At 45.5% G+C, this 26,459-nt stretch overlaps 1 protein-coding gene across 4 annotated transcripts in view; it reads left to right on the forward strand.

The window, feature by feature from the left end:
- Positions 1–26,459, forward strand: part of ITPR2 (inositol 1,4,5-trisphosphate receptor type 2) — a 518,259-nt gene that overhangs the window by 478,585 nt on the left and 13,215 nt on the right. For all 4 annotated transcript variants that reach the window (XM_073621752.1, XM_073621753.1, XM_073621755.1 and 1 more), the window contains one exon: positions 20,607–20,768. In XM_073621752.1, coding sequence (XP_073477853.1) covers positions 20,607–20,768 — 162 coding nt within the window. The remainder of the gene's footprint in view (positions 1–20,606; positions 20,769–26,459) is intronic.

A 26,459-nucleotide genomic window follows, 5' to 3' on the forward strand; every position in this document is an offset into this window, starting at 1 on the left:
CAGCACCTGGAGAGAGCGCAGCTCCACCCACTTTCCCAGGAAACACTGCAGTCAGTTTCTTTAAAGACCGGACACTTCCACCATGGCCTCAGTTGTAGTGTTTCCTCCGCCATGGTGGAAGCGCTGCAGGGAACCAGGGGTGTGCTGCGCTTTCTCCAGGTGGTGAAAGTTAGGGCATACCGGATCGTTTTTTTCTTCTTTTCCAAGACAGCCCAGCATCCTCCCTGACGTGTGGGGGATTCTCCGGTGCCTCCTCCTCTTCATGCTCGGCGAGAGCCAGGCTGCGAGGGTTCCGCTCCTACAGACCGGTGGCAGGGCTGTGGAGTAGAGCGGCGTCTATTCCACGGGCCGCACGCCTTCCGGGTTCGGATGGCAAGCGCGTCATTTCCGACCGGGGGCGGGGCCTCGAGCGGCGCGACGCGGCTTCCGGTTCCGGCCGCTGGAACGCAGGAGGGGGGGGCGGTCTCCATGGCTGATTTCATTTCCGGCCCTCACAGCGGTGAGCGGCCCGGGAAAATCAAATAAAAGAGCACAAACGCCGCTGTGTGTCCTGTCAATGATGGAGGACGATCAGACGGCGGTGGCAGGAGCAGGAGCCACAACAATCAGCCAGGCTCAGGTAAGCAGGGATACTGGTCTCTGTCTTTACTCTATGGGCATTTATAATGTTTATATATTTTCCCTTCCCTAAAAAAAAAAAAAAAAAAAAAAAGTGGGGAGCCTGCAGATCACTTGGTCCTGAGTGCTAAAGGAGGGATAAGTGATTAATTATGTTTTAAGGTGGATCTGTGGGGGGATTCACCGGCTGTGGAACAGATCATAGGTGTTAAAGGGTTAACTTCCTTGGTGGTGTTTTTTTCTGTGTTCCTTATACAGCATGTAAGCTGTTGTTTGTGAAATATGGTTCAGCTATTGTCTTTTTTCCCTTGGGATATTGCAGAAGGCTAAAGAAAAGACCAAGCATGTCTCCCCTATTGTTAAAAGGAAGTGTCCCTCTTGTAAGGGGTTACTGAGGGATTCCTGGCCCAAAGTATTATGCAAATCTTGCATTACGGACATAGTTAAGGAGGAGACAGCTCCTGCTAGTCCTGTAGCTCAACAAAGCGAATTGCTAAGCTCTTTCAGGAAGGAACTGGCAGACACCTTTGAGTCCTTCAGGTCCTACCTAGATAGGCGTCCAACGGCGCATAGCAGTGTGGCGCCACATTCTCAATCCTCTGTTTCAGCATCCAGAGGGGGCAGCGACTCAGAGGAGGAGGAAAGTAACATTTTACTAAATTCGGAGGAGGAAGCAGAAGAAGTAAATGAAGCTTCTTCTCCTTCTTCTAGGTACAAGTTATCCCTTGAGGAGGTAGATGATCTACTAAGAACAATTCATACTACCCTTAACATCACAGAGGATAAGGCTCAGCTATCCCTACACGATAAGATGTTCCAAGGCCTCGGGGAGGAAAAACACAGGGTTTTTCCTGTACATAAATTCCTATCAGAGACCATTAAGAGGGAGTGGAAGGATCCAGAGAGAGCCCCCTTCTTTTCTAAATCCCTCAAGCGAAGGTTTCCGTTTGATGAGGATAGCTCGCATATTTGGAATAAAAAGCCAAGACTAGACGCAGCCTTTTCCCAGGTATCTAGGAATACTGACCTGGCCTTTGAGGACATGGGTATCCTTAAAGATACCATGGACAAAAAGGCAGACTCCCTATTAAGGAAGGCATGGGATTCTTCTTTAGCAAATTTGAAGCCTGCCATGGCCTCAACTGTGGTAGCCAGAAATCTGGAACACTGGCTGGAGCAGCTGAAAATCCACATTGAGGCAGGGACGCCTCGTAAGGATCTGCTAGATACGCTACCGGTGTTATCAAAGGCGGTAGGGTATATAGCAGATGCCTCAGCGGAGTCAATCAGGATGTCAGCCAGATCCACAGCTCTGATAAACTCAGCTCGCAGGGCGTTATGGGTCAAGACATGGACAGGGGATACTGCTTCAAAGACAAAATTATGCGGTTTACCCTTTGAAGGTGATCTAGTGTTTGGCCCTGGGCTGGAAGCTATTCTTGACAGAACAGCTGACAAAAAGAAGGCTTTCCCTATAAAGAAGAAGGTACTTCCGCAAGGCAACAAAAATTTTCGTGCTTTTCGAAAGACCCCAGATACCAAAGAGGCAGGCTACAAAAGGCCTTGGAGGTCTCAAAGAGGGAGGGGTAAGTCAGGAGTACTTTTTCGCCCCCCAACCACAAGCCCAAAAACCCAGTGACGGTCACCCAACTGTGGGAGCAAGGTTACAGACCTTCTTTTTACAGTGGAAGACTATAACAAGCAGCCAGTTTATCCTCAAGACCATCTTGGAGGGTTACAGGCTGGAATTTTCTCAACCTCCTCCTGTGCGTTTTTACATAACCCAGGCTCCCCGAGACTCAGAAAAGTCACTAGCAATGACAGCTATCCTGAAGGACTTGATGCTACAAAAGGTGATAGTGAACGTACCCCCTGGGGAATTAGAACAGGGGTGCTATTCACACATATTTCTTGTGAAAAAACCGTCGGGAAAATTCAGGCTCATCCTGAACCTGAAGATTCTAAACAAGACTATCAGGTACAAGAAGTTCAGGATGGACACAATATTCTCAGTGAAGAATCTCCTGACCCCGGGATGTTTTATGGCTTCCATAGACCTGAGAGATGCATACTTGCATGTACCAGTAGCGTCAACATCTCAGAAACACCTAAGGTTTGCGATAAAACTGGGGGAATCTACCCTTCATCTCCAGTTCAGAGCTCTCCCTTTCGGGCTGTCATCTTCTCCGAGGATTTTTACAAAAGTCCTGGCGGAGGCCTTGGCCCCACTCAGAGTAGAGGGGGTATTAGTCCTGCCCTATCTGGACGATCTACTAATTTTTGCCAAAACAAGGGACCTGTTAGTGAGAGATCTGGAAAAGACAATGAGACACCTGGTAGGTCTAGGATGGATAATCAACGAGGAGAAATCAAACTTGATTCCATCTCAGACCATACTATTCTTGGGTTACACGATAGATTCCATCCAGGAGAAAATTTTTCTCCCCGAAGGGAAGAGGGAGAAGCTTCAGGAGGCAGTGAAGAAGACGCAGACAAATATGCCAATCTCCATAAGAGCAGCTATGTCGGTCTTAGGGCTACTCACTGCGACTATTCCAGCGGTGCAGTGGGCACGTCTACATGGAAGGGAGCTCCAGCAGACAATTTTAACGAGTTGGTCCTATGGAGAGTCCCTAGAAAAATTAATAAGGATACCTGCGCGGGTTCAGAGGAAGCTTTGGTGGTGGAGAAATCACTCAAACCTGAACAGGGGTCTGCTCTGGAGTTTTCCTTTGCAGAAAAGATTAACAACAGACGCAAGTTCCTGGGGTTGGGGCGCCCACCTGGACGAGCAGATGGCTCAGGGGAGTTGGACAGACTGGGAAGCCAGAAAGTCCTCCAATTGGAGAGAGCTGAGGGCTATTCTCTTGGGTCTATGGGCCTTCGAAAGAACAGTCCGGGGCCATCATGTTCAGGTCCTATCGGACAATGCCACAGCGGTGGCCTATATATCAAGGCAGGGAGGAACAAGGAGCAGGGCTCTGCTATCCTTGGCACTCCAGATTCTAGCCTGGGCAGAAGACAGGCTAAACTCCATAACAGCGATACATCTGAAGGGAGATTTAAACCTTATGGCAGACTTTCTGAGCAGACAAAGAGTACTGGAAGCAGAATGGAGTCTGAATGTAGAGACTTTCCAACAACTAACAGAAAGATGGGGAATGCCCCAAATAGATCTTTTCGCATCCCAAAAGAATGCAAAAGTAGAGGCCTTCTTCTCACTGAACAGGCAGGATCAGGCAGAGGGATTGGATGCATTAGCACAGCCATGGAAATTCCAGTTGTGCTACGCCTTTCCCCCCTTTCAGATGATCCCCTTGGTCTTAAGAAAGCTACAGAAAGAGAACACGACTATGATTCTGGTGGCTCCTTTCTGGCCCAAACGGGCTTGGTTCGCAACAATACAGGGGATGGCGGTGGAACCTTATTGGGAGCTTCCGCTTCGGAAGGACCTCCTAACGCAGGGCCCCCTTCATCACCCAAATACCCAGCATCTCAGGTTGACAGGTTGGTTACTGAGGAGCAGATGTTAAAAAATAAGGGCCTTTCAGATAAACTGGTCTCTACCCTGCTGAACAGTCGCAAGGAGGTTACCAGGGCCATCTACTTCAAAACGTGGAAACGATTTAATAGCTGGTGTGCGATTAGGATACTTTCGCCACAGGAAATCGCTCCAGTGCTAGAGTTTCTCCATGAGGGAATGGAGATGGGGTTGGCAGCTAGCACCCTAAAAGTGCAGGTAGCTGCATTATCGGTTTTTCTTGAGAGGCAGTTATCAAGGGAGCCGCTTATTATTAGGTTTTTCAAGGCATTGGCCAGAGCTAGGCCAATACCTTTTAAGTTTTTTCCTAGATGGGACCTGTCTGTGGTTCTGCGGGGTCTAATCAAAAGGCCTTTTGAACCTCCAGAGGAAGCGTCAATCAGGCTATGGTCGTTAAAAATAGTCCTGTTAGTAGCAGTAACTTCAGCTAGGAGAGTAAGCGAGTTACAAGCTCTTTCCATAAGAGAACCCTTTTGTTATATTTTTCCAGACCGGGTAGTGCTAAAAACTGACCCGGGTTTCTTGCCAAAGGTGGCATCAGCATTTCATAGGGAACAAGAGATAATTCTCCCTACCTTTTGTCCTAACCCGTCCAGTGCTAAGGAGAGGTCTTTCCATTCCCTGGACGTGAGAAGGTGTTTATTACATTATATAGAGATAACGAAAGATTTTAGAAGATCAGATTCGCTCTTTGTTCTCTTCTCTGGTCCACGGAAGGGGTATAGAGCATCCAAAAGCACCATAGGTAGATGGCTCAGAATGGCCATCAGCGAAGCTTATAAAGCTTCAGGAGCAGAGCCCCCTAAGGGGGTAGTAGCCCATTCAACAAGGGCAGTAGCAACGTCCTGGGCAGAGAGGGCAGGGGCTTCCCCAGGTCGGATCTGTAAAGCGGCCACGTGGACAAGTTTCTCCACCTTCACCCGCCACTACAGGTTGGACTTGCTATCAGCAGCGGAACAGTCGTTTGGCAGGAAGGTCCTGCAGGCGGTGGTCCCACCCTAGAGTAAGTACTCTTTTATCATCTCCAGGTGCTGTCCTGAAAGACGAAGGGAGAAAACCCTAGTTAGACTTACCGGTAACGGTATTTCTACGAGTCTTTCAGGACAGCGCCGATGACCCGCCCTAAGTTTTGAGGTTGTAAGATGTGTTATTGCTGTGTTCTGCTTATCTAATTTCAGCATGGCTGGAGGTACTCTATGAACAACTGAGGCCATGGTGGAAGTGTCCGGTCTTTAAAGAAACTGACTGCAGTGTTTCCTGGGAAAGTGGGTGGAGCTGCGCTCTCTCCAGGTGCTGTCCTGAAAGACTCGTAGAAATACCGTTACCGGTAAGTCTAACTAGGGTTTTCTTCTAATTGTAATGAGTGGCCCCGAGTCTTATTAAACTTCTTCTATATAGATCTTTAGGTATAACTAGAGGGATCACCATCAGGAGGAAGAAGGTCCCGATTCTTCTGTATAGATCTTTAGGTATAACTAGAGGGATCACCAGCAGGAGGAAGAAGGTCCCGATTCTTCTGTATGGATCTTTAGGTATAACTAGAGGGATCACCATCAGGAGGAAGAAGGTCCCGATTCTTCTATATAGATCTTTAGGTATAACTAGAGGGATCACCATCAGGAGGAAGAAGGTCCCGATTCTTCTATATAGATCTTTAGGTATAACTAGAGGGATCACCATCAGGAGGAAGAAGGTCCCGATTCTTCTGTATAGATCTTTAGGTATAACTAGAGGGGTCACCATCAGGAGGAAGAAGGTCCTGATTCTTCTATATAGATCTTTAGGTATAACTAGAGGGATCACCATCAGGAGGAAGAAGGTCCTGATTCCCCTATATAGATCTTTAGTTATCACTAAAGGGGTCACCATCCGGAGGAAGAAGGTCTTTAGTCTTTAGTTAGTCTTTAGTTATTAGATCTTTAGTTAGACCTCATTTAGAATATAGGTGGATTTACTAAAGTCAAAAAGACTGTACACTTTGCAACTGCACTAATTTTCCCCAGAGCTTAGTAAATGTGGTAAAGCTCTGCTGATCTCCATCATCCAAGAGTGCACCATCTTTTTGCCTTTAGTAAATCAACTCTATTGTGTCCAGGTCTGGAGACCTCAGTTACAAAAAGATAAGATAAAAGATAAGACAGAACGGGTCCAAGGATGGGCAACAAAAATGGTGAAAGATCTGAGAGATAAAACCTATCAAGAGAGACTTCAGGAACTTAATATAATAATAATATACAGTCTGGAGGAAAGAAGGTAAAGGGGGGACAGGACTGGAACCTTTAAATACATCAAGGGGGTAAATAAGGTCCAGGAGGGCAGTATTTATAATATGAAGCCAAGATCAAGAACACGGGGACATAACCTCAAACTAGCACAAGAAATGTTCAAGATTATTCTTAGAAAGTATTATTTTACTAAAAGAGTAGTTGATGCTTGAATAGACTTGCAGCAGAGGTAGCGAATTATTGAGTCAGTCAACAATAAGTGGATTCAAATATGCTTGGGACAAACATAGATCTTTACTCAGATCTCTCAAATCTCAATGATTTTTCTGATGATGACAAAAGTTATGCTCATCCACCTCCTACCCCCATTTCTGCCATTTTTGAATTTTATTTTTCTGGGAGCGGGTACCTGTTTTTGGCAGCTACATAGAAGGTTAAAGCGGAGTTCCACCCATAACATTTATGTTACAGAAATAAACATTATAATCCTTCAGCAACAACAATTGGACAATTTTTTTTTTTTTACACACCCCTTCTTCACTGTTGCTATGTAGCGCCGAGGGCTCTCATTCATGCGATGTGTGCTTACTGCGCATGCGCGAGAACGGACAGTGCATACTGGTTATTCAGCAGCACCGTAAACCCGGAAGTTTATGCTTGTGGGCTCTGCCCACAAGTAAGTTGGGAATGCCTGAGCATAAGGAATATAAGGTAAGTTTTTTAATTAAATACTAACAAAAGTGGCGCTAGTTACCAGCCTAACAAATACAACGTTAGCATAATATCATAGTAATAGATGCATTTAAAAAAAAAAATCATATATGTGGTTGGAACTCCGCTTTAAGTAGGGAAGTGAAAGGAGGGGCTAAGTATTTGGGCCAGCACAGAGATTAATTAACCACACCTAGAAGCTATGACATACATGGGGAGAGGGGGCTGTGTTAGGGAATTTACTCTCCTGGAATTGACAAAATGTCTTTCATAGCAAGTGAATAAAAAATTGCTTATGGACAGAAAAAACACTGCAAGAAATCATTTATAATACTTGCATTTTAGTAGGTGACAGGGTCTCTTTAACGTCTGGGTTTATTCAGTACCACACAATGGCTTGCTCTCTACACTGTTGAATAAGCTTATTGATACATAATCTGTACTATTGTGGTGAACTATTTCCACTTAGCGGCGTGCATTCAGCCACAACCAGATGGAAATGGAAGTCGCAGAGCGACAGAAAAGAGAAGGTTGTTGGGCTGATGCAATAATCTCCAGACTGTTCTCACATTTGGTTTATGAAATTGTTTGTTTAGTTTGAGAAACTCTTTTCTACTATTTATATCAATAGCATCTGCTCACCGAGCATAAACTCTGCCTCCTCTGCCAAAACTGCGTCACGTTTCTTATCCCGGAGGCTGGCGCACGTCATCCTGATTGTAACGAGAGTCTGTAATGCAGGATGGAAATAAATCCTGTTTCTAATAATTTTATTTAGAAATGTTGGGTTTCCTAAAGCTGAACTCCAGGCAGGCATACAAGAAACAAATTAATATGTCTCTAATTAATTATTACATCATTAAGACGCCTATTTATGCTCCTGTGATGTGGTAACCTATGGCAACTCACGTTACATGCGTTGGTAGATTACGATGCCATTCATTGTGAATGACACCCCATTGCTCTTCTCTGGGGGTTGCATTGTGTTGCAGTCCACTGCCAGAAATAATGCATGCACAATTGTTGAAAGCATACCGTAATGCATAATGTGCTGCAGCGCACATCTGTCGACCAGTTGCACTGGGATGCCATTCACAATGAATGGCACTGCATCACACCAACACATTTAACATGCATACTTCCCAACTTTCTGAGATGAGAAAGAGGGGAGCTTTTTAAGCAGAAAGTATGTAGGCATAAGACATGCCCCCTTTATGCGAACCATGATAAGCCAGTTACTGCTCAGACACCTGGGTGAATTAAAGTGATACTAAAGTCTCGGTTTTTTTTTGCCTAAAAATAACAAACATGTTATACTTACCTTATTCAGTGCTGCCTCATCAGCGCAGCCTCATTAGCGCACATCAGTGAAAGAGAAAAAATTACTTATTTACAAAGTTTTATAACAGAAACTAAGAGAAAAATGCGGTCTTTTTTCATTTTTTAAGGCTCGATTCACATCTATGCATGTTGCTTTTGAGCGTTTCTGCAGTGTTTTTTGTGGTGCTTGCCGCGTTTTTGAACAGCATTTTGCTTTTTTTTTGCTGTATACAGTGTAAAAAAAAAAAACCCGCCAAAAGCGCGTCAAAAACGCTGTACTTGCTTTTTTGATGCTGGTCCATTGAATTCTATTACATGCAAAACGCTGCATTTTGCATGAAAAAAAGTCCCCAACCCTTTCCAAAAATGCAGAGGCACAAAAATGCATTTATGTGAACATGTTTCATAGGAACCCATGTTAAAAAATTCCCATGCATTTCTGCAAAATGCATCAAAAAACACATTGAATGGAGCCTTAGGCAAAAAATAAAAAACCCAGTGGTGATTAAATACCACAAAAAGAAAGTTCGGTACATGGCCCCATCCATCGTCCCTCTGATGCAGTGGAGTTGTCCTGTCCTCTTAGCAGGGACCCCCCCCCCCCCCAAACCATAATATTTCCACCTCCATGTTTCATGGTAGAGATGGTGTTTTTTGGGGTCATAAACAAAATTCCTCCTCCTCCAAACATGGCGAGTTGAATTGATGCCAAAGAGCTCAATTTTGGTCTCATCTGACCACAGCACTTACCCAGTTCTCCTCTGAATCATCATTCAGATGTTCATTGGTAAACTTAATACGGGCCTGTACATGTGCTTTTTTGAGCAGGGGGACCTTGTGGGCGCTGCAGGATTTCAGTCCTTCACGGCGTAGTGTGCTACCAATTGTTTTCTTGGTGACTATGGTCCCAGCTTCCTTGAGATCATTCACAAGATTCTCCCCCGTGTAGTTCTGGGCTGATTCCTCACCGTTCTCATGATCATTGGAACTCCACGAGGTGAGATCTTGCATGAAGCCCCAGACCGAGGGAGATTGGCAGTTATTTTGTGTTTCTTCCATTTGTGAATAATCGCACCAACTGTTGTCACCCTCTCACCAAGCTGCTTGGCGATGGTCTTGTAGCCCATTCCAGCCTTGTGTAGGTCTACAATTTTGTTCTTGACATCCTTGGACAGCTCTTTGGTCCTGGCCATGGTGGAGAGATTGGAATCTGATTGATTGCTTCTGTGGACAGTTGTCTTTTATACAGGTAACCAGCTGAGATTAGGAGCACTCCCCTCACTGTTAAAATAAACCTACCATTAAAATTATAGACCGATCATTTCTTTGTCAGTGGGCAAACATAGAACATCAGCAGGGGATCAAATACTTTTTTCCCTCACTGTAGTTACATTGTCCGGTTGAAAAAAGACACAAGTCCATTTAGTTCGACCAATAGAAGGAAAAAAAATATATACAATCCTATACTCACAGTTGATCCAGAGGAAGGCAAAAAACCCTAATAAAGCATGATCCAATTTGCTCCAGCAGAGGAAAAAAATCCTTCCTGATCCCCCAATAGATAATCAGCTGTTCCCTGGATCAACTTTACCGATAAATATTAGTGTCCAGTTATATTATGTGTATCTAGGAAAGAACCCAGGCCTTTCTTAAAACAATCTACTGAGCTGGCCAGAACCCCTTGTTAAGGGAGTCTATTCCACATTTTCACAGCTCTTACTGTGAAGAAGCCTTTCCGTATTTGGAGATGAAATCTCTTTTCCTCATCCCTTTCCTTATCTGTCCTTATGACCACTGTCACTAGGACAAAGTATGATAGGAGATCCCACATTTCGCATCCAGGACCAGAACAGAAGGTGACTGGAAATATTCCAGGGGGGGCACCTGTTTCCCTCACTTTGGAGAGATTTACTTTCACTTCTTGTTGTGTCTTTAGGACAGGAAGTAAAGCAAAATCTCCCCAACGGACACACTCGGCAAACAAGTCTGACAAAAGTTTAAACCAATATTCTGTCAGAAAAAAAAAAAGATTTTGTACAAAATAATTGTGAAGAGGCTGGGCCTGCTTTATTTGGCTGCAGGTATCCTAGGAAATGAAACTCATGCTGAGATACAATAGAAGGAGTAGATCCATCTCATGTTATGGGCAACCCCTCTATTCAGGATGTAGCTCTGCTATCACTAGATCTTAATAGGTTAAGCCAATGGGGGTTATTTACGAAAGGCAAATAAACTTTGCACTACAAGTGCACTTTCAAGTGCAGTCGCTGTAGATCCGAGGGGGACATGCAAGGAAAATAAAAAACAGCATTTTAGCTTGCACGTGATTGGATGATAAAATCAGCAGAGCTTCCCCTCATTTTAGATCTACCCCTCAGATCTAAAGCGACTGGATTTCCAAGTGCACTTGTAGTGCAGAGTGGATTTGCCTTTGGTAAATCAACCCCCAATGTGTCGGTGCTGTGTAGTTGTTGGACTTGCTCTGTAGATTATTCTCAGAAAACTGCGTCACTGCAAAAGATAATATCAGTTTTAGGCGCGACAAATGTCACTTCAATAACTTCACAGCTTTTTCCTGGGGAGTTGTAAGATCTCACTGATAAGAGCTCTGTGCAGATTTACAATGTTAGGTTAGCCATAGATGGATCGAAATCCAGCCAGTTCTGCAGGGACTGGCTGAATATTGATCAGTGTGCGGCCACCCTGTTTGTCGGAAGTTGATGGCTAGATCGAATTCTGTCGAACAGACAACTTTTGTCTATCAGCGGCCATAGCCAATTGACCGCTGCCACTGATGAGTGTAATGTGACAGCGCCAAGCATGCTGTCAGAATACAATATCCCGGGAAAGGGGATTCCTTTATCTATCTCCCTTATGTGAATGGAGGAATCTGTTTATTTTTATTTTATGAACAATTATGGTCCATCTATGGCCAGCTTTGCACTTTATTTGCAACATAGGAATACAATGGAATAATGTTACCTTTTATTGGGGTAGAAAAAATCCATACAAGATATTTTGTTCGTCTCTCTCTCTCTCTCTCTCTCTCTCTCTCTCTCTCTCTCTCTCTCTCTAAACTGATTTCCTCAGTCTTCTCTCCTCCAGTGATCAGACTGCAACATTGTAACTTGTAGCAAGAGACTGTCAGCAGAATTTAACCTGTGTAGAGCCCCTTTCACACTAGGGCTGTGGCCGTGTTTGTGCTAAAGCGCCACTTGTTTTAGTGGTGCTTTACCGCTGTTTAAGCGGCGCTTTTGCGCCGCTTTTTGGCTGCTAGCAGGGTGCTTTTAACCCCAAAAAAGAGGTTAAAAACCCCCGTTTGCGGCGCTTTGAAAGCACTGCCCATTCATTCCAATGGGTAGGGGCGTTTTGGGAGTGCTGTATACAGCGCTCCCAACCTGCCCCAAAGATGCTGCTTGCAGGACTTTTCATAATTTCACGCAAGTGCACCGCCCCAGTGTGAAAAGTCATACTTGAATGAATGGGGGGCGGTTTTCAGGTGCTTAGCAGAGGTTATTTCCAGCTCTAAAGCACCTGAAAACTGCCCCAGTGTGAAAGGGGTCTAAAACATTTGTGAACACAGTCAAGCACTGCACAGGCAATCTGGATGATTTCCAAACAAAGTTGTCTGTCTTTCTGGGGAGAAAGGCAGATGGAGGCATTGTCAGGGGGAGTACTGTGATCTGTCAGAGGTAATAAATACCTGCAAGCATGGACCCAGAATCGGATATATTTTTCCATTTTAACCACTTAAGGACCAGCCTCGTTTTGGATTTTAGGTGTTTACATGTTTAAAACAGGTTTTTCTGCTAGAAAATTACTTAGAACCCCCAAACATTATATATGGTTTTTCTTCTAACACCCTAGAGAATACAATGGCGGTCATTGCAATACTTTTTTTTGCACCGTATTTGCGCAGCGGTCTTATAAGCGCACTTTTTTTGGAAAAAATTCACTTTTTTGAATAAAAAAATAAAACAACAGTAAAGTTATCCCAATTTTTTTTATATTGTGAAATATAATGTTACGCCAAGTAAATTGATACCCAACATGTCATGCTTGAAAATTGCGCCCGCTCGTGGAATGGCGTCAAACTTTTACCCTCAAAAATCTCCATAGGCGACGTTTAAAAAATTCTACAGGTTGCATATTTTGCGCTACAGAGGAGGTCTAGGGCTAGAATTATTGCTCTCGCTCTACCGGTCGCTGTGATACCTCACATGTGTGGTTTGACCACCGTTTTCATATGCGGGCGCTACTCGCGTATGCGTTCGCTTCTGCGCGCGAGCTCGTCGGGACAGGGGGGTTTAAAAAATTTTTTTTTTTTTTTTATTATTTATTTTAAAATATTTTATTTATTTTTACACTGTTTAAAAAAAAAAAAAATTGTGTCACTTTTATTCCTATTACAAGGAATGTAAACATCCCTTGTAATAGAAAAAAAGCATGACAGGACCTCTTAAATATGAGATCTGGGGTCAAAAAGACCTCAGATCTCATATTTACACTAAAATGCAATAAAAAAAAAAAAAAAAGTCATTTAGAAAAATGACATTTGAAAAAATATGCCTTTAAGAGGCGTGGACGGAAGTGACGTTTTGACGTCGCTTCCGCCCAGCAGTATCATGGAGACGAGTGAGCGCCATCTTGGCCTCACTTGTCTCCAGACACACCAGGCAGAAGGACGCGATCGCCTACCGACGGCTCCGGTAAGCGGCGGAGGGCACCGGATCGCGGAGGGAGGGGGGGGGCCCCTCTCCCGCCACCGATAAAAGTGATCTCGCGGCGAATCCGCCGCAGGGACCACTTTTATCTGAAAGCCGGCCGCCGCACGAAAACTAGCTAGCTGCTGCCATAACAACGATATCCCCATTCAAACTTAGGACGTATATAGTCGTGCGGCGGTCGGGAAGTGGTTAAAGGGTTACTAAACCCAGTACCCTGCATTCACTATATCTGGTCTCCCACAGTACACAGAACATGGAAACACAATAGTTTTAGTAAATATAAACTGCTAAATACCTTTTCTCATCAGCAGTATATAGCATTCTTGTGACGTCTATCAGTGTCTGGTTAAATTTTGTAGGAGGAGTTTTTATTCTGCTCTGACTGTCCAATAAGGCTACAGGACTCCTGACCCTCTGTCTGGAAAGTGCTGATTGGCCCTGTGCTGATCACATGCACTTTCCCAAAAAAAAAAACCTCTCTAGCAATACACACCAAACTGAGCATGTGCAGCTTGCCCCCTAGCCTCTGTTCTATCAGGAGATGGTTTGTGGACTGTGAAAGAAGGGGAGGATCAGAGAAGACAGGATCAAACAGCCATTTTACACAATGCAGAGGATTAACCCCTTAGGTTCCACAGTGAGTATAACAAGCATGCTTTATTGCATAAGCAGACTGATTTTACTGTTGTGGGTTTAGTAACACTTTAAGTAAAGCATGCTAAGTAATATGTCAGCGTAAGGTCCCTTTCACACTGGCGTCATCTATTCAGTCATGAATGCCTGGTACACATGATGAGATTATCGGACGATTGATCGCCTGTTTTTTTTTGCATGCTAATCTCAGATTGAACCTGAAGAGTTTAGTAAAGTCATGAAAATTCTCGTACGACAGAATAAAAATTTGGAAGTGATGTCATGTGTTGTAGTGTGATTGCATTGCATTTTCGAACAACAACTGTACTGATTAAACAAAAATCGTACTATCTGTCATCGGACGGAAAAAATATTTGTGCATGTCCGATCAAATAATATCGGATGAACTGTCCTGATCGGCTCTCGAAAGCTCTGTACTAACGATTCAGATTACATCACTTTGCACTTCCGTCTTCAGTTCAGTTTAGATCAGTCTACATCCATTTTTGAGTCGACAATTCTATAAATGGCTTCATCTTGGAGACATAGGGGTCTGGCTGCTTATTGTTCAGCCATTTCCTATAGATCTGTGTACTAGCATTACATCATGGCACCCCTCCAAGGCCATTGTTGTGGTGTAGCCCTGTACTAACCTTAGTGACCACCTACAGCTGCATCGAGTTTCTGGACAAGTACCCCTATAGATTCAATTCCTGGATAGAGTGACTGGTCCCTAAATTTCTAAGATATAGATCCTCTGTGGCTTGTCCCTTAGCACTGCTCCGGCCCCCCTTTGGATAGGCTCATTCGGACAGGGGGGTTCTGTTGGACATGCTCCATCCTCATATTGCTCTGGCTTCATGTCCCTGAAGAAGACTCCTACCTCATTTGTTGAAACGTGTTGGACTCCCTCTGTCTCCTCGTCAGTCGATTTGGGTTTTTCCAGCTGTTTGTCCTCTGCTGTTCATTTCACCATGTGTTTAATTCTGTTTGATTTCTGTATCGTGCAATAACATTTTTGATAACATTAAATCTGTAATTTTACTATTATCTATACTGGTCATGGTCCATTAACCACTTGTCGACCGCTGCACGCTGATATACATCGGCACAATGACAGCGGTGGGCAAATGGAGGTACCTGTACGTCCCCTTTGATTGGCGGGGTTAGCGGGCGCGCCCGCCGTGTACAGCATGACTGTGCCCGTGGGACCTGCGGACTCAATGTCTGCCGGTCTCCCAGTGATCGTATCACGGAGCCGCAGAACAGGGAAGTGCCTATGTAAACAAGGCATTTCCCCGTTCTGCCTTGTAAAATGACAGAGATCACTGCTCCCTGTCATCAGGAGCAGTGATCACCGTCATGTGAGTTGTAGCCCATCCCCCCCTGCTAGTGTCATTTACACAGTAATCAGTGCATTTTATAGCACTGATCGCTGTATAAATGACAGTGGTCCCAAAATAGTGTCAAAAGTGTCCAATGTGTCCGCCATATTGTTGCAGTCACGATAGAAATATCGCAGATCGCTGCCATTATTAGTAAAAAAAAATGAATAATAATAATGACATAAAACTATCCCTAATTTTGTAGACGCTATAACTTTTGCGCAAACCAATCAATATACGCTTATTGTGATTTTTTTTTTTACCAAAAATATGTAGAAGAATGCATATTGGCTTAAACTGAGGAAAAAAAATGTTTTTTTATATATTTTTGGGGGATATTTATTATAGCAAAAAGTCAAAAAATACTGCGTTTTTTTTGTTTATAGCGCAAAAAATAAAAATCACAGAGGTGATCAAATACCACCAAAAGAAAGCTCTATTTGTGGGAAAAAAAAGACGTCAATTTTGTTTGGGTGTAACGTCGCACGACCGCGCAATTGTCAGTTAAAGCGAGGCAGTGCTGAATCGCAAAAAGTGCTCTGGTCAGGAAGGGGGTAAAATCTTCCGGCGCTGAAGCGGTTAAAGTCCCACCCTTTGAGGAACCTGGTTTTCATTCTATAAACAAAAAATGTTTCTTGCCTAAAAACAGACAAACAGAATGAATGTAAATGGACGGAATTCGTTTACATTTGTTCCATTTCAATGGATTAGAACATTGTAAGCTCCTTGAGGACGGGGACTGATGTGAATGTACAATGTATATGTAAAGCACTGCGTAAATTGACAGTGCTATATAAGTACCTGAAATAAATAAAACAATAAATAAGTAACTGGCTCTTCCCTAACTGAATGGATGCGGATGTAAATGGATAATCATCCATTTACTTGCGTTTGTCCATAGAAATGAATTGCTGTCCATTCTTCATCCCTCAATAGATGGATGAAAAATGGACAGACAGAACGCCCATGTGAAAAGGGCCTAAAGGTCTCTAGGATCTCCCCCTGAGATCACAGTTTTGTATATTCTTTTTTTAACAGAAAAGACAGTTTTGTATATTAAGTATAAGGCACAGATGACACCAGCCCCTGTCAGAAAGATCAGTCCTCCTTCCAAGGGAAAAGTACATAGTGTGCCCATGCCTACACAGTCTACATTTTCAAGCATTCAGCTACCTCTAAACAGAACAGTATAAGTGGGTGACCAGGCTCTCTGCATTCCTACAGAATGTTGTGCTGTGAATCACCCAAATCAGTTTTCTTTGACCAGTCACGTCATTAGCAAGACTCAGATGGCCAATCTTGAAGTTCCCATGTTCAAGTGTTTTCAATCTAATTTGCCAGTTAATACCCGGTGTATAGAGTGTACTCATGGGACACAAAGTACTTAAATCACAATGACAGCAAGACTTGCTGGTCAACTAAAGTGTCTCTGTTGTTGTACATAAAGAAAAACTGACTTTTTTTGGTACCCATGCTGATGATCTTTGCTGCCTTCAAGAGATACCACTGTTTGAAAAATCTTCTGTATCTGACACTTCCAGGAGTGACAGATGACTGGTTCCCTTCTGTGGTTCCACCCTTTCATCACTACACTTTCCGGAAGCTGATTGGCTTCTATGCAGAGCTTCACCAGATTTTGCACTTTCCAGTTTTAGTAAATCAACCCCATTGAGTCCAGCAGGTGTAATCACAGTTTGCAGAGGGGGACCAGTCTTCTCCTGGAAGTGTCAGATATGGAAGATTTATTAGGCAGTAGTATCTCTTTAAGACAACGAAGATTGGCTCTGTGAACAACAGGATAAGTTAGTTTCCAAGCTTTACTATACAGGCTGGTCTTCTCTGCTGGCCCAGCTCCTCCACCCAGTGCTGCATCTTGGCCTAGGCTGGCAAGGCCCAGGCCTAGGCCGGAACATTGCAGGGGGGCGGCTATAAAGCCGTCTCCACTCCACCCGAGATTCTACTGGCCACTGGTTGCTAGAGCCGCCTGGCATCTAGCAGCCAGTGACCTCATGGCCGCGACTCGCTGGCCCTAGCCATAATTCAACTTGAACTATGCTCCTAGTGCTCGTGGGGCCCCAAGCAGCTGCCAATTTGAGCCCCTTGCTATGGAGCGTCCCGCTGGTCGGCGGCAGGGTGCAGGGCAGCGGACCTAAATCTGCCAGTCAGGTGCCGACAGCAGCATCCTTGGGCTGCAGGCAGAAGGATATGCCCGAACCCCGCATATCATCTTCACAGAGCAAGCTTGTGGCCTGGAGGCTGAGGGGAAGGCGAGCAGCATGAGGCTCGCTAGAACCGTGATTCTGGGAGGGAGAAGACCTCCACCGCGACCCGGACTCGAGCAGCAGCATCCTCGGCACCTCCCAGCGCCTGCACTACTTCTCCTCTCCGATCACTGCTGTGACAGGAAGACAGGCTGACCGAGGGCCCAGAGGATGAGGATGGGCGGGAGGTGGGTGCATCACACACCTTCCCACAGAAGGCACAGGAGGGACTGCAGGCAGGGTAGGGGGTCTCCCAGCCCCCCTCTCTCTCTCCCATCCAGCCCCCTCTGTCTTTCCCATCCCCACTCTCTCTCTCCTAGCCCCCCTCTCTCTCTCCCACCTAGCCCCCCTCTCTCTCTCCCAGCCTCCTCTATCTCACTCTATCCCAGCCACCCCCTTTTTCTCTCTCCGCCCCACTCTCTCTCCAACCCATCTCTCCCTCCCAGCCCCCCTCTCTGTCCCAGCAGCCCCTCTCTTTCTCCCGCTCTCTCCCAGCCCCCCTTTCTCTCTCCCAGCCCCTCTCTCGCTCTCTCTCCTAGCCCCCTTTCTCTCTCCAAGCCCCTCTCTCTCCCATCCCCCTCTCTCTCCCAGCCCCCTTCTTCCAGCCCCCTCCTCTCTCTCTCTCAACCCCCTCTCTTTCTCTCAGCCCCTCTCTCTCTCTCCCCCCCAGGACCTCTCTCTCACCCCCTCTCTCCCACCTCCTCTCTCTTTCTCTCAACCCCCCTCACTCTCCCAGCCCCCCCTCTCTCTCCCAGCCCCCTTCTCTCTCTCCCCAAGCCCCTCTCTCCCACCCTCCCCCTCTCTCTCCCACATACCTCTCTCTCAGCCCCCCTCTCTCTCACGCCCTCTCTCTCTCTCACCCCCCCTCTTGTGAGAACTCGGGTTCATGCTGGGACTCATAGTCCTTCAATTTTGGAGGGAGTCACGCCCATTAAACAGGAAGGGGTGGGGTAAATTTACATGGGGGGGTGGCGTCGGACAATTTTAGTCTTGCCTAGGGCAGCACAAAACCAGAATACACCACTGCCCCCACCCCTCCTTTCACATCACTACATAACCTTTTATGTACCGCCAGAGATGGAGTGAAGGAGACTACTGTAGAGTATCCATTGAGTGACATGTCTGAGTCTGCTGGGGGTGATAGCATTCCATACAAGATGGCCTAGCCCAGCAGTAGTCTCTGAGCTTTTAGATGTCTACACAAGGGAGGTTTTTCCTCCCCAATTCGCACTATTGCGATGCGGGAACCAGCGTGATTCCAGTGCCGGTTCCCACATCGTAACACCCATGCGATCCAATTCCAGTGCGGGAAGAAAAGGTTCTTGCAGCATTTCGTGCATTGCGAGTTCAGCCATAAAAACTGTTCTCACTATTGCGAACACAGACATTGCATGTGATTCGAACCGCATTGCTGTACAGATCAAACGCGATGTCTGTGCGATATGAGAAAAAAAGGGGGTTGAATCGCGCTAAAACAGATTGGTGATCATACACATCATCACCAAACCAAATATTTAGAACTAAGTGAAGAGTTCCCCTTTAGTGTATACATAATATACAAAACACATGTCAAATGAATAATCAATCCAAAAATAAAATGTTCAAAGTGATAATAAAAAGTCCATGTATAAAAAATAAATCACCCAAGTGATATGAAAGTATCTTAAAAAAGTTCCAAAAAACATAAATTCTTGCTGTGAGAAGAAAAAAGCGTGCTTGCTCCACCACCGTGAAATCAGACTGGCCGCTTGCCAGAAACTCATGATCCCCCGTTACAGAGGATCAGAGAAAGCTGTTTGTTAATACTGCTTCGAACCACGACCAATGGATCAGAGACCTTATACCGAGATGGGACATCAAAGACTGCAGGGTCAGGCTAAAGATGTTCACACTGACAGGTACTCAGACATCAGCCCAATGTTAGTAGACAATAGTAGGCATGTAGTGTAGTCTGGAGCGCCGGCCGGAAGCTCACAGACAGCCCGTCCTACTGAAAACAACAGCAGCAATGGGAGGTGACGAGAACACGTCGCTCTGCCCTACGCAGCGTTTCGTGATAGAGTCACATCATCCAGAGACCCCTTCACTTAGTTCTAAATATTTGGTTTGGTGATGATGTGTATGATCACCAATCTGTTTTAGCACGATTCAACCCCCTTTTTTTCTTATTTAATTTCACTGTGTTTGTGTTACATAGATGAATCGCAGCTATAATTGTTATTGTTTATGTATTTCACTGTAGCGCAGTTATTCCCCTCATTTTTCTGTGCGATATGAATCTCATGCAATGTCTGTGTTCGCAATAGTGTGAACCCAGGCTCACAGGTAAATAGCATGCATAAAATAGATTAAATGTTATGGGAAGATTGTTGCTAAAGTGAATGGTCTTGTGACAAGTTCGCTTTAAAGATGAACAAACTCTTTTAGTCAAGATTAACTATTTATAGTCCATATGCTTCTAGTATTAGTAAATAGATAGGAAGGTATATTAAATTTATTTGTTTTTACATTTCCTGGTTTCTGGTCTAGGCCAAAATGATGTCTCCCATCCAAGGAGTCTTCATGGGCATTTTTTTTTTCTTTCATCTTGTTGAGGTGAGGATGGGTTTTCTCAACTAAGAACACCCCCCTGCCTGCATGCCTGAGCTAAAGGCAGATTGATTCCTGAAAGTAAATGCTACATAAACCATCTGGCCTTACTCAACATGGCCACAGCTAAAAATGCTGGGGGTGGGGGTGTTTTTTAAAATGATTTCTCAAAATAAAGCATGGAGACGTGAATGGATAGATGAGATTGCTTTAAATATTAAAAATTAATCAATGAACGTTTAGTTTGTGGTGCTTTGATACAGTTTAGTTTTGCTTTTACTTCAACAGAAACTCAACATTTACAATAATTTGTTTATTGTTGCACTAAGAACAACCATTCATGCATCTGCTCTGTTTTAGGGCTGACAGGTACTCTTTTCTAGTCTGTCTGTAAATCCCTGGCGACCAATCAGAATTATCCACCAGTGCTGCGGTAAGCTGGTTTCCAGCTGATTGATAAGGGTTACCACTTACTAATGAAGCGTTCAAAAAGAGATTTTTCTCAGGCTGAGCTGCTGCGTTGATTGATGCTGTGACTGCATTGTCCTGCTGGGGAAGCGGTGTGATAAATTAATCTCCTCATCGCTCTTTTCCAGGAGAAGAACCTGGACTGGTTCCCTCGGATGCGGGCCATGTCACTTGTCAGCAGCGAAGGGGAGAACGAGCAGAATGAGATCCGCAACCTGCAGGAGAAACTGGAGTCCACCATGAGCCTGGTGAAGCAACTGTCCGGCCAGCTGTCAGAACTCAAGGAGCAGGTAAGGGCAGACGTACACCTGATGGGTGTTCACCACCACCTCTGTGTGAGTCTGGGGACCCAGTTCCTTCTTAAGCTTCCCTCCAGTGAATATAATAAACCATGACATAAATAGGGTGGAGTAACTGTCAGCAAAAAAGTTTAGTGAAAAAAATGGGATAAAGTATATCTAAAACTAAAAAATTTCTTCCATTTCCCTTGTGACATAATGACCCTAAAATGCCATACTTGTTTAAATGTGCCTTTAGCCCAGCCTTTGCCATCCTTCCTTTTTACACGGAGGAACCCTTAAAATAATTTTCAGGTCTCAGGGAACCCCTGCAAATAATTATTATATCCTGGTATATTAACGTGGTGGCTGGAGAGAAGAATGCCACTTACGTTGGTGTCCATTGGGAAGAATAAACCCTTACACTGGTGGCCATTGGAAAGAGTAATCCTGTGCGTTGGTAGCCATTGGGAAGAATTTTCCTGTGCAATGGTGGCCATTGGGAAGAATAATCCCATGCATTGGTGGTCATTGAGAAGAACAATCCTGTACATTGGTGGTCATTGGGAAGAATAATCCCGTGCATTGGTGGCCATTGGGAAGACTAATCCCCTGCATTGGTGGCCATTGGGAAGAATGATCCCCTGCATTGGTGGCCATTGGGAAGAATAATCCCCTGCATTGGTGGCCATTGGGAAGAATAATTCCGTGCACCGGTGGCCATTGGGAAGAATAACCCTGTGCATTGGTGGCCATTGGGAAGAATAATCCTGTGTATTGGTGGCCATTGGGAAGAATAATCCTGTGCACTGGTGGCAATTGGGAAGAATAATCCCATGCAGTGGTGGCCATTGGGATGAATAATTATGTGCACTGATGGCCGTTGAGAAGAATAACCCCTTACATTGGTGGCCATTGGGAAGAATAATCCCATACATTGGTGGTCATTGGGAAGAATAATCCTGTACATTGGTGGTCATTGGGAAGGAGGAGGAGGACACACCCAAAGAGCTCTCTGTGAGAACCAGCCTTTTTCAAGCCTGGGCCTTGCCTGCTAGCTTGGCCCAGGAATAATGCCTGATCCTGGGGGAGGCCCTGGGAGGGATTCCCCTGATGATATGGGGCCTAGTGAGGAGGAGGTGGAGGATCTTACTGTGGGTCCAGGCCCTGGTGAGAATGTGGATGTCTACAGACAGAAGATCATTGATCATTTCCGAGCAATTGGAAGAGCTGTGGAGAAACTTAAATGTTTAAAAGCTGAACATAAAAACTTCAGGGTCAAGTATTTCCAGGCCTGGAGTAAGAATCGTTTGGCCATGAAGCCAGAGTTACAGCAGCCGGAGGAGAAGGTAAAGAAACGATCTTTATTTTTGGAGCAATTGAGCTTTTGCAGAAAAGTTTCACAATGAGAGAAGATTTGCCAGCCAGACATCAGTGAGTTCTGTGGATCAGCAGCCGCAGGTAACAGACATCCCGGCTTCATCTGCCTCTGCACCTCTCCCCCCATGTCAGGCTGGGGAATCGCCAGCGGCAACCAGCCAGGGGGTTGAGAGTGAACATGGCACCCTAAAGTTCATCAAGCAGATGGAGTCACCCCTAAGGGCAGACAGGTCTGTTGATGAACCATCAGAAGTCCCTGAGGATGAGCAGAGGGGTTACAGACCGGCAAAGCCAGCACTGGTGGAGAAATCCCAGTGCACCGTACTGCCTCTTTCCAACATGTCTGCCCCACTGGCTGTGGTGGGTGGTGTCCTGGTTGAGAAACAGAAAGGGAAGGAGCTCTGCGAACAGCTGCCTGTTGGAGTTTCTGCTACAGAGAAACCCTCTGCAGACATGGAGGGAAAACTCCTGACAGAGGTGTCATCAGACCAACAGAGTAATGTGGATGGATCTGCATTATGCACCCCGGACATGGATTTTTCTGAGACCTGTAGTTCTACAAGCAAGATGGCTGCCAGCTCCAAAGAGCCTGTTTCTCCTGCACCTGGGCTGATTGATGCAGGTGGGGGAGGGGATCAGCACGGTGCAGCGTGTGAAGTGGAGACAGCCATGGAAGTCTCCTGCAATGATTCACCTGTTGCTGTATTAGAACAACCTTCACTTTGCTCAGCTGAAAGTCCTGTCCTGATGGAGGAGAGTCTGCCTGGAGGTGATGTGTGTATGGGGAGAGCAGTGAGTGAGGACACAGCAGGAATTATGAATGTGACAGAAAATAATGACAGCAATAATATTGATAAAGCAATGGATGGGGTGGGTGGAGAGGTTAATATTGCTGGGCAAAATAAAAATGACATTCCTCCCCCTGCTCAGCAGAGGAAAGACTTATCGATTGTTCAGACCAAATCTGTACAATTGATATCTGCTAGAAATGTATCAGATGGTTCAAAACACACAAATGTTTTTTCTGCTGGGAGAAATGTGGGCTGTTATGCGTCTGTTCTGGGGAGTCGCACCAAGGAGGGTGGAGGCAATTTTGTAAATACTATTCACAATTTGGGGAGGCTTGGTGGTAGGATGGTTGGTGGGTACAGGAGAAGGAATGTGGTTCAGTTGAAGGGGGAGGGGACCCCACCAGTAAGGGGGAGGGTGGCTGAGCTGGTTTTGGAAATGGGTTTTCAAGCATCGGATATATTTGCTTTGATTTGCCCAGTGGGGAGTTATGAATTTGATTTGTCCTTTGTAAAGCCTGAGCGTCTGGATTTATTTTGGGAGAGGTATAGTAGGTGCAAGGGCCTTCCGCAGTGGAGTGGTTTGGTGCCAAAGGTGATTTCCAGGCAGCCTCTGATAAAATCGGTGACGATCCTGGTGCGTAACGAATCCATACCTGATTTGATAGTATGGCTACGCCGATATGGTGAGGTCCTCGCTCCACTGCGGAAGGTTCTCGATGAGCATGGGATATGGACAGGGGCCTGGACAGTCTCACTAAAATTGGGCATGCTGGGCAATGTAGTTCAACACCTTCCCTGTTCAGCCTTTCTGGGGAGGGATAGGCTGACCATTTTTTACCAGGGTCAGCCTAAGTTTGTAAAAAATGTGGTGACAAAGGCCATTTTGTATCTACCTGTACCCGTAAGAAATGCTCACTATGCCAGGATTTGGGCCATTTGGCTAAGGATTGTACCGAAATTCGGTGTAATTTGTGCCAAAAGCTCGGTCATCCTTATAGTCAGTGCCCGGAGGCATTACATAACTTGCCAGGATTGGCGGCTCTACTACAGAGGCTCAATAAAGAGGATGAGGCCGCTAAAGTTAGGGAGGAAACTGTTATTGCCCCTCCTGTGTCTGTTACATCTGTTCCAGATTCTGTTTCCCCTAGTAATGTGGTCCCTGAGTCTGTCCCTCTTGTGTCTGTTACATCTGTTGTTTCAGATTCTGTTTCCCCTAGTAATGTGGTCCCTGAGTCTGTCCCCCATGTGGTGGTCCCTAATCCTACTGTATGTAGATCCTCCAGACTAGCAGAAGCTGCTGGGGGGGCAGGTTTAGCGGATCTTCCCGTTCGGCCTCCAGTCCCTGTCCCTCGACAGCGCAAACGTGGTCAGGGGAGTGTGGGGGTGTTGGATGGGGGAGGGGTTGAGGGAAAGGTGTCCATATCCCATGTCTCACCCTCTGTTGAGGGGGATTCGGATGATGAGGGGTGGGAGAAGTTTAGGAGGAAGACAAAGAAGAAGAGGAAGACAAGTAAAGTGGTCTTTTCTTCCTCAGAGTCGGACCCAGGAGGGGTTCCTCTTGGTAATACCTTTTCAGTTTTGTCAGGTGATGATATGTCTGATAAATCTTTCTCTTTATCATCCATGGATGAGGGGGAGTCACGTAGTCTGAAGAGAGCTGTTTCTGGTGATGAGAGTGTGGTAAAGGTTAAGAAACGACTACCCCAATCATCCTGATGGCAGTTCCCACTCCGATAAAGATGGCGACCATTAATGTCGCCAACATTAAATCTGCAAGAGCAAGATATTGCCTTATTTTTGCTCAGCGAGTTTGATGCCGAGATTTTATTTTTGCAAGAGACCTGGCTCAATACTTTGGCCGATGTCTATCTAGCAAAAAGACAGTGGAGATGCGGTCCCTCCTTTTGGTCTCTTGCGGCTGAGCCCTGCAGCTGAGTTGCGATCCTTTTTAAAACCGATATGGTAACATGCCGGCGGGTAATTGAGGTAGAAATGGGGAGATGCATGGTCTTAGACGTCTCTGTTAGGAGGCAGGACCTGCGCCTGTTCAATATCTATGGACCGCAGTCAAAATGGGGCAGGAAATGCCTCCTCACAGAGATCAAGCCCTTCCTTTTTACATCCCAGCAGGTTGTCTTTGGAGGTGATTTTAACACCATAATTAGGCCTGAAGACAGGAGAGGCTCCATAGACAAGCTGGGTTACGATAGCGTTTTTCTTAACGATATGGTGAGACAAGCAGGCCTGGTAGATGTGCATATTAAGCACTGCCCTGGCAGCACGGGATTCACATTTCAGAGAGGGAATAGTCAGAGTGGGATAGATAAGTTTTTTTAAAGGAAAACTCTGCTTTCTCGGCTCCTGAGTTGAGGGCAGTGGAGTTCTCTGACCACTGTATGCTGTCTGTGACCCTGAATGCCTCGGACACTCCACCCAGGGGAAGGGGTACCTGGAAGCTGAATTCTGCTCTCCTGGAAGATGTAGAGGTAAAACAATCCTTTGAGGATTTTTTTCAGGCACTGGTTTCTATTCTGGACTTTTGCAGCAGTAAGTCAGAGTGGTGGGAACTTGTGAAACAAAGGGCAATTGGACTTTTCAAGGCCATAAGTAAGAAGAAGCAGCTTGGTATGTACATTGCCTACCAGCATTTGCGGAGGAAGCTTGATCGCCTTGTCTCGTATAGAGGAGATCCAGGGGAGATCTCTGAGGTGAAGCTTCTTCTTAGGAAGTGTCAATACGACCGGCATGCCTCCTTGGTTCTGGAGAGGGATTATGGAAAAAATCACTCGCCTGATCCTTACCAGAACTGTAAGCAAGGCATAGCAGTTAAGACAGTCATAGGCCTGAGGGATAGTACGTGTTCCCTGGTGAAGTCCAGATCAGGGATCCTGGAGATCTTCAGATCATATTACGCAGACCTTCTGGGAAGAAAGGACCTTTGTCGGGACGGGATGGAAAGCTTTCTGGATTCTACTCCAGGATTGGGAAATGGTGCATTGCCTTTGTTGGATTTGACAGAACCAATTTCAGTGGATGAGGTAGTTCATGCTATAGAGATGCTGGCTACCAAAAAATCGCCTGGGCCAGATGGGTTGACAGCTGAATTCTACAAGTGTTTTAAGTCCATTCTGGCTCCCTTTTTAGCAGAGGTTTATAACAGCTGTCTAGAAGATGGTTCGCTCCCTCCCTCCATGAGGCAATCCGCTGTGATTCTTCTGTCAAAAGGTAAAGACCCCTCAATGATTGAGAACTGGCGCCCCATCAGTCTTCTCAATGTTGATAGAAAGATCCTGGCGAAGATTCTTTTTTGGCGCTTGTCGTCAGTGGCAGGCGATTTGTTGTCTAGTCATCAGCACTGCTCGGTCCAAGCTAGAAGTACTTTTTCAGCGGTTTTAGCTGTCCAGGAGGCTTTGGAACGATGCAGGGCTGCAGGATGGAGAAAGTACTTGCTGGCACTGGATAAAGCTAAGGCTTTTGATAGAGTCAATCACGAGTACCTGTATTTGCTACTTGGTAGATACGGCCTGCAGAG

Source organism: Aquarana catesbeiana, linkage group LG03 (assembly GCF_042186555.1).
Source record: "Aquarana catesbeiana isolate 2022-GZ linkage group LG03, ASM4218655v1, whole genome shotgun sequence".
Lineage (NCBI taxonomy): Eukaryota > Metazoa > Chordata > Amphibia > Anura > Ranidae > Aquarana > Aquarana catesbeiana.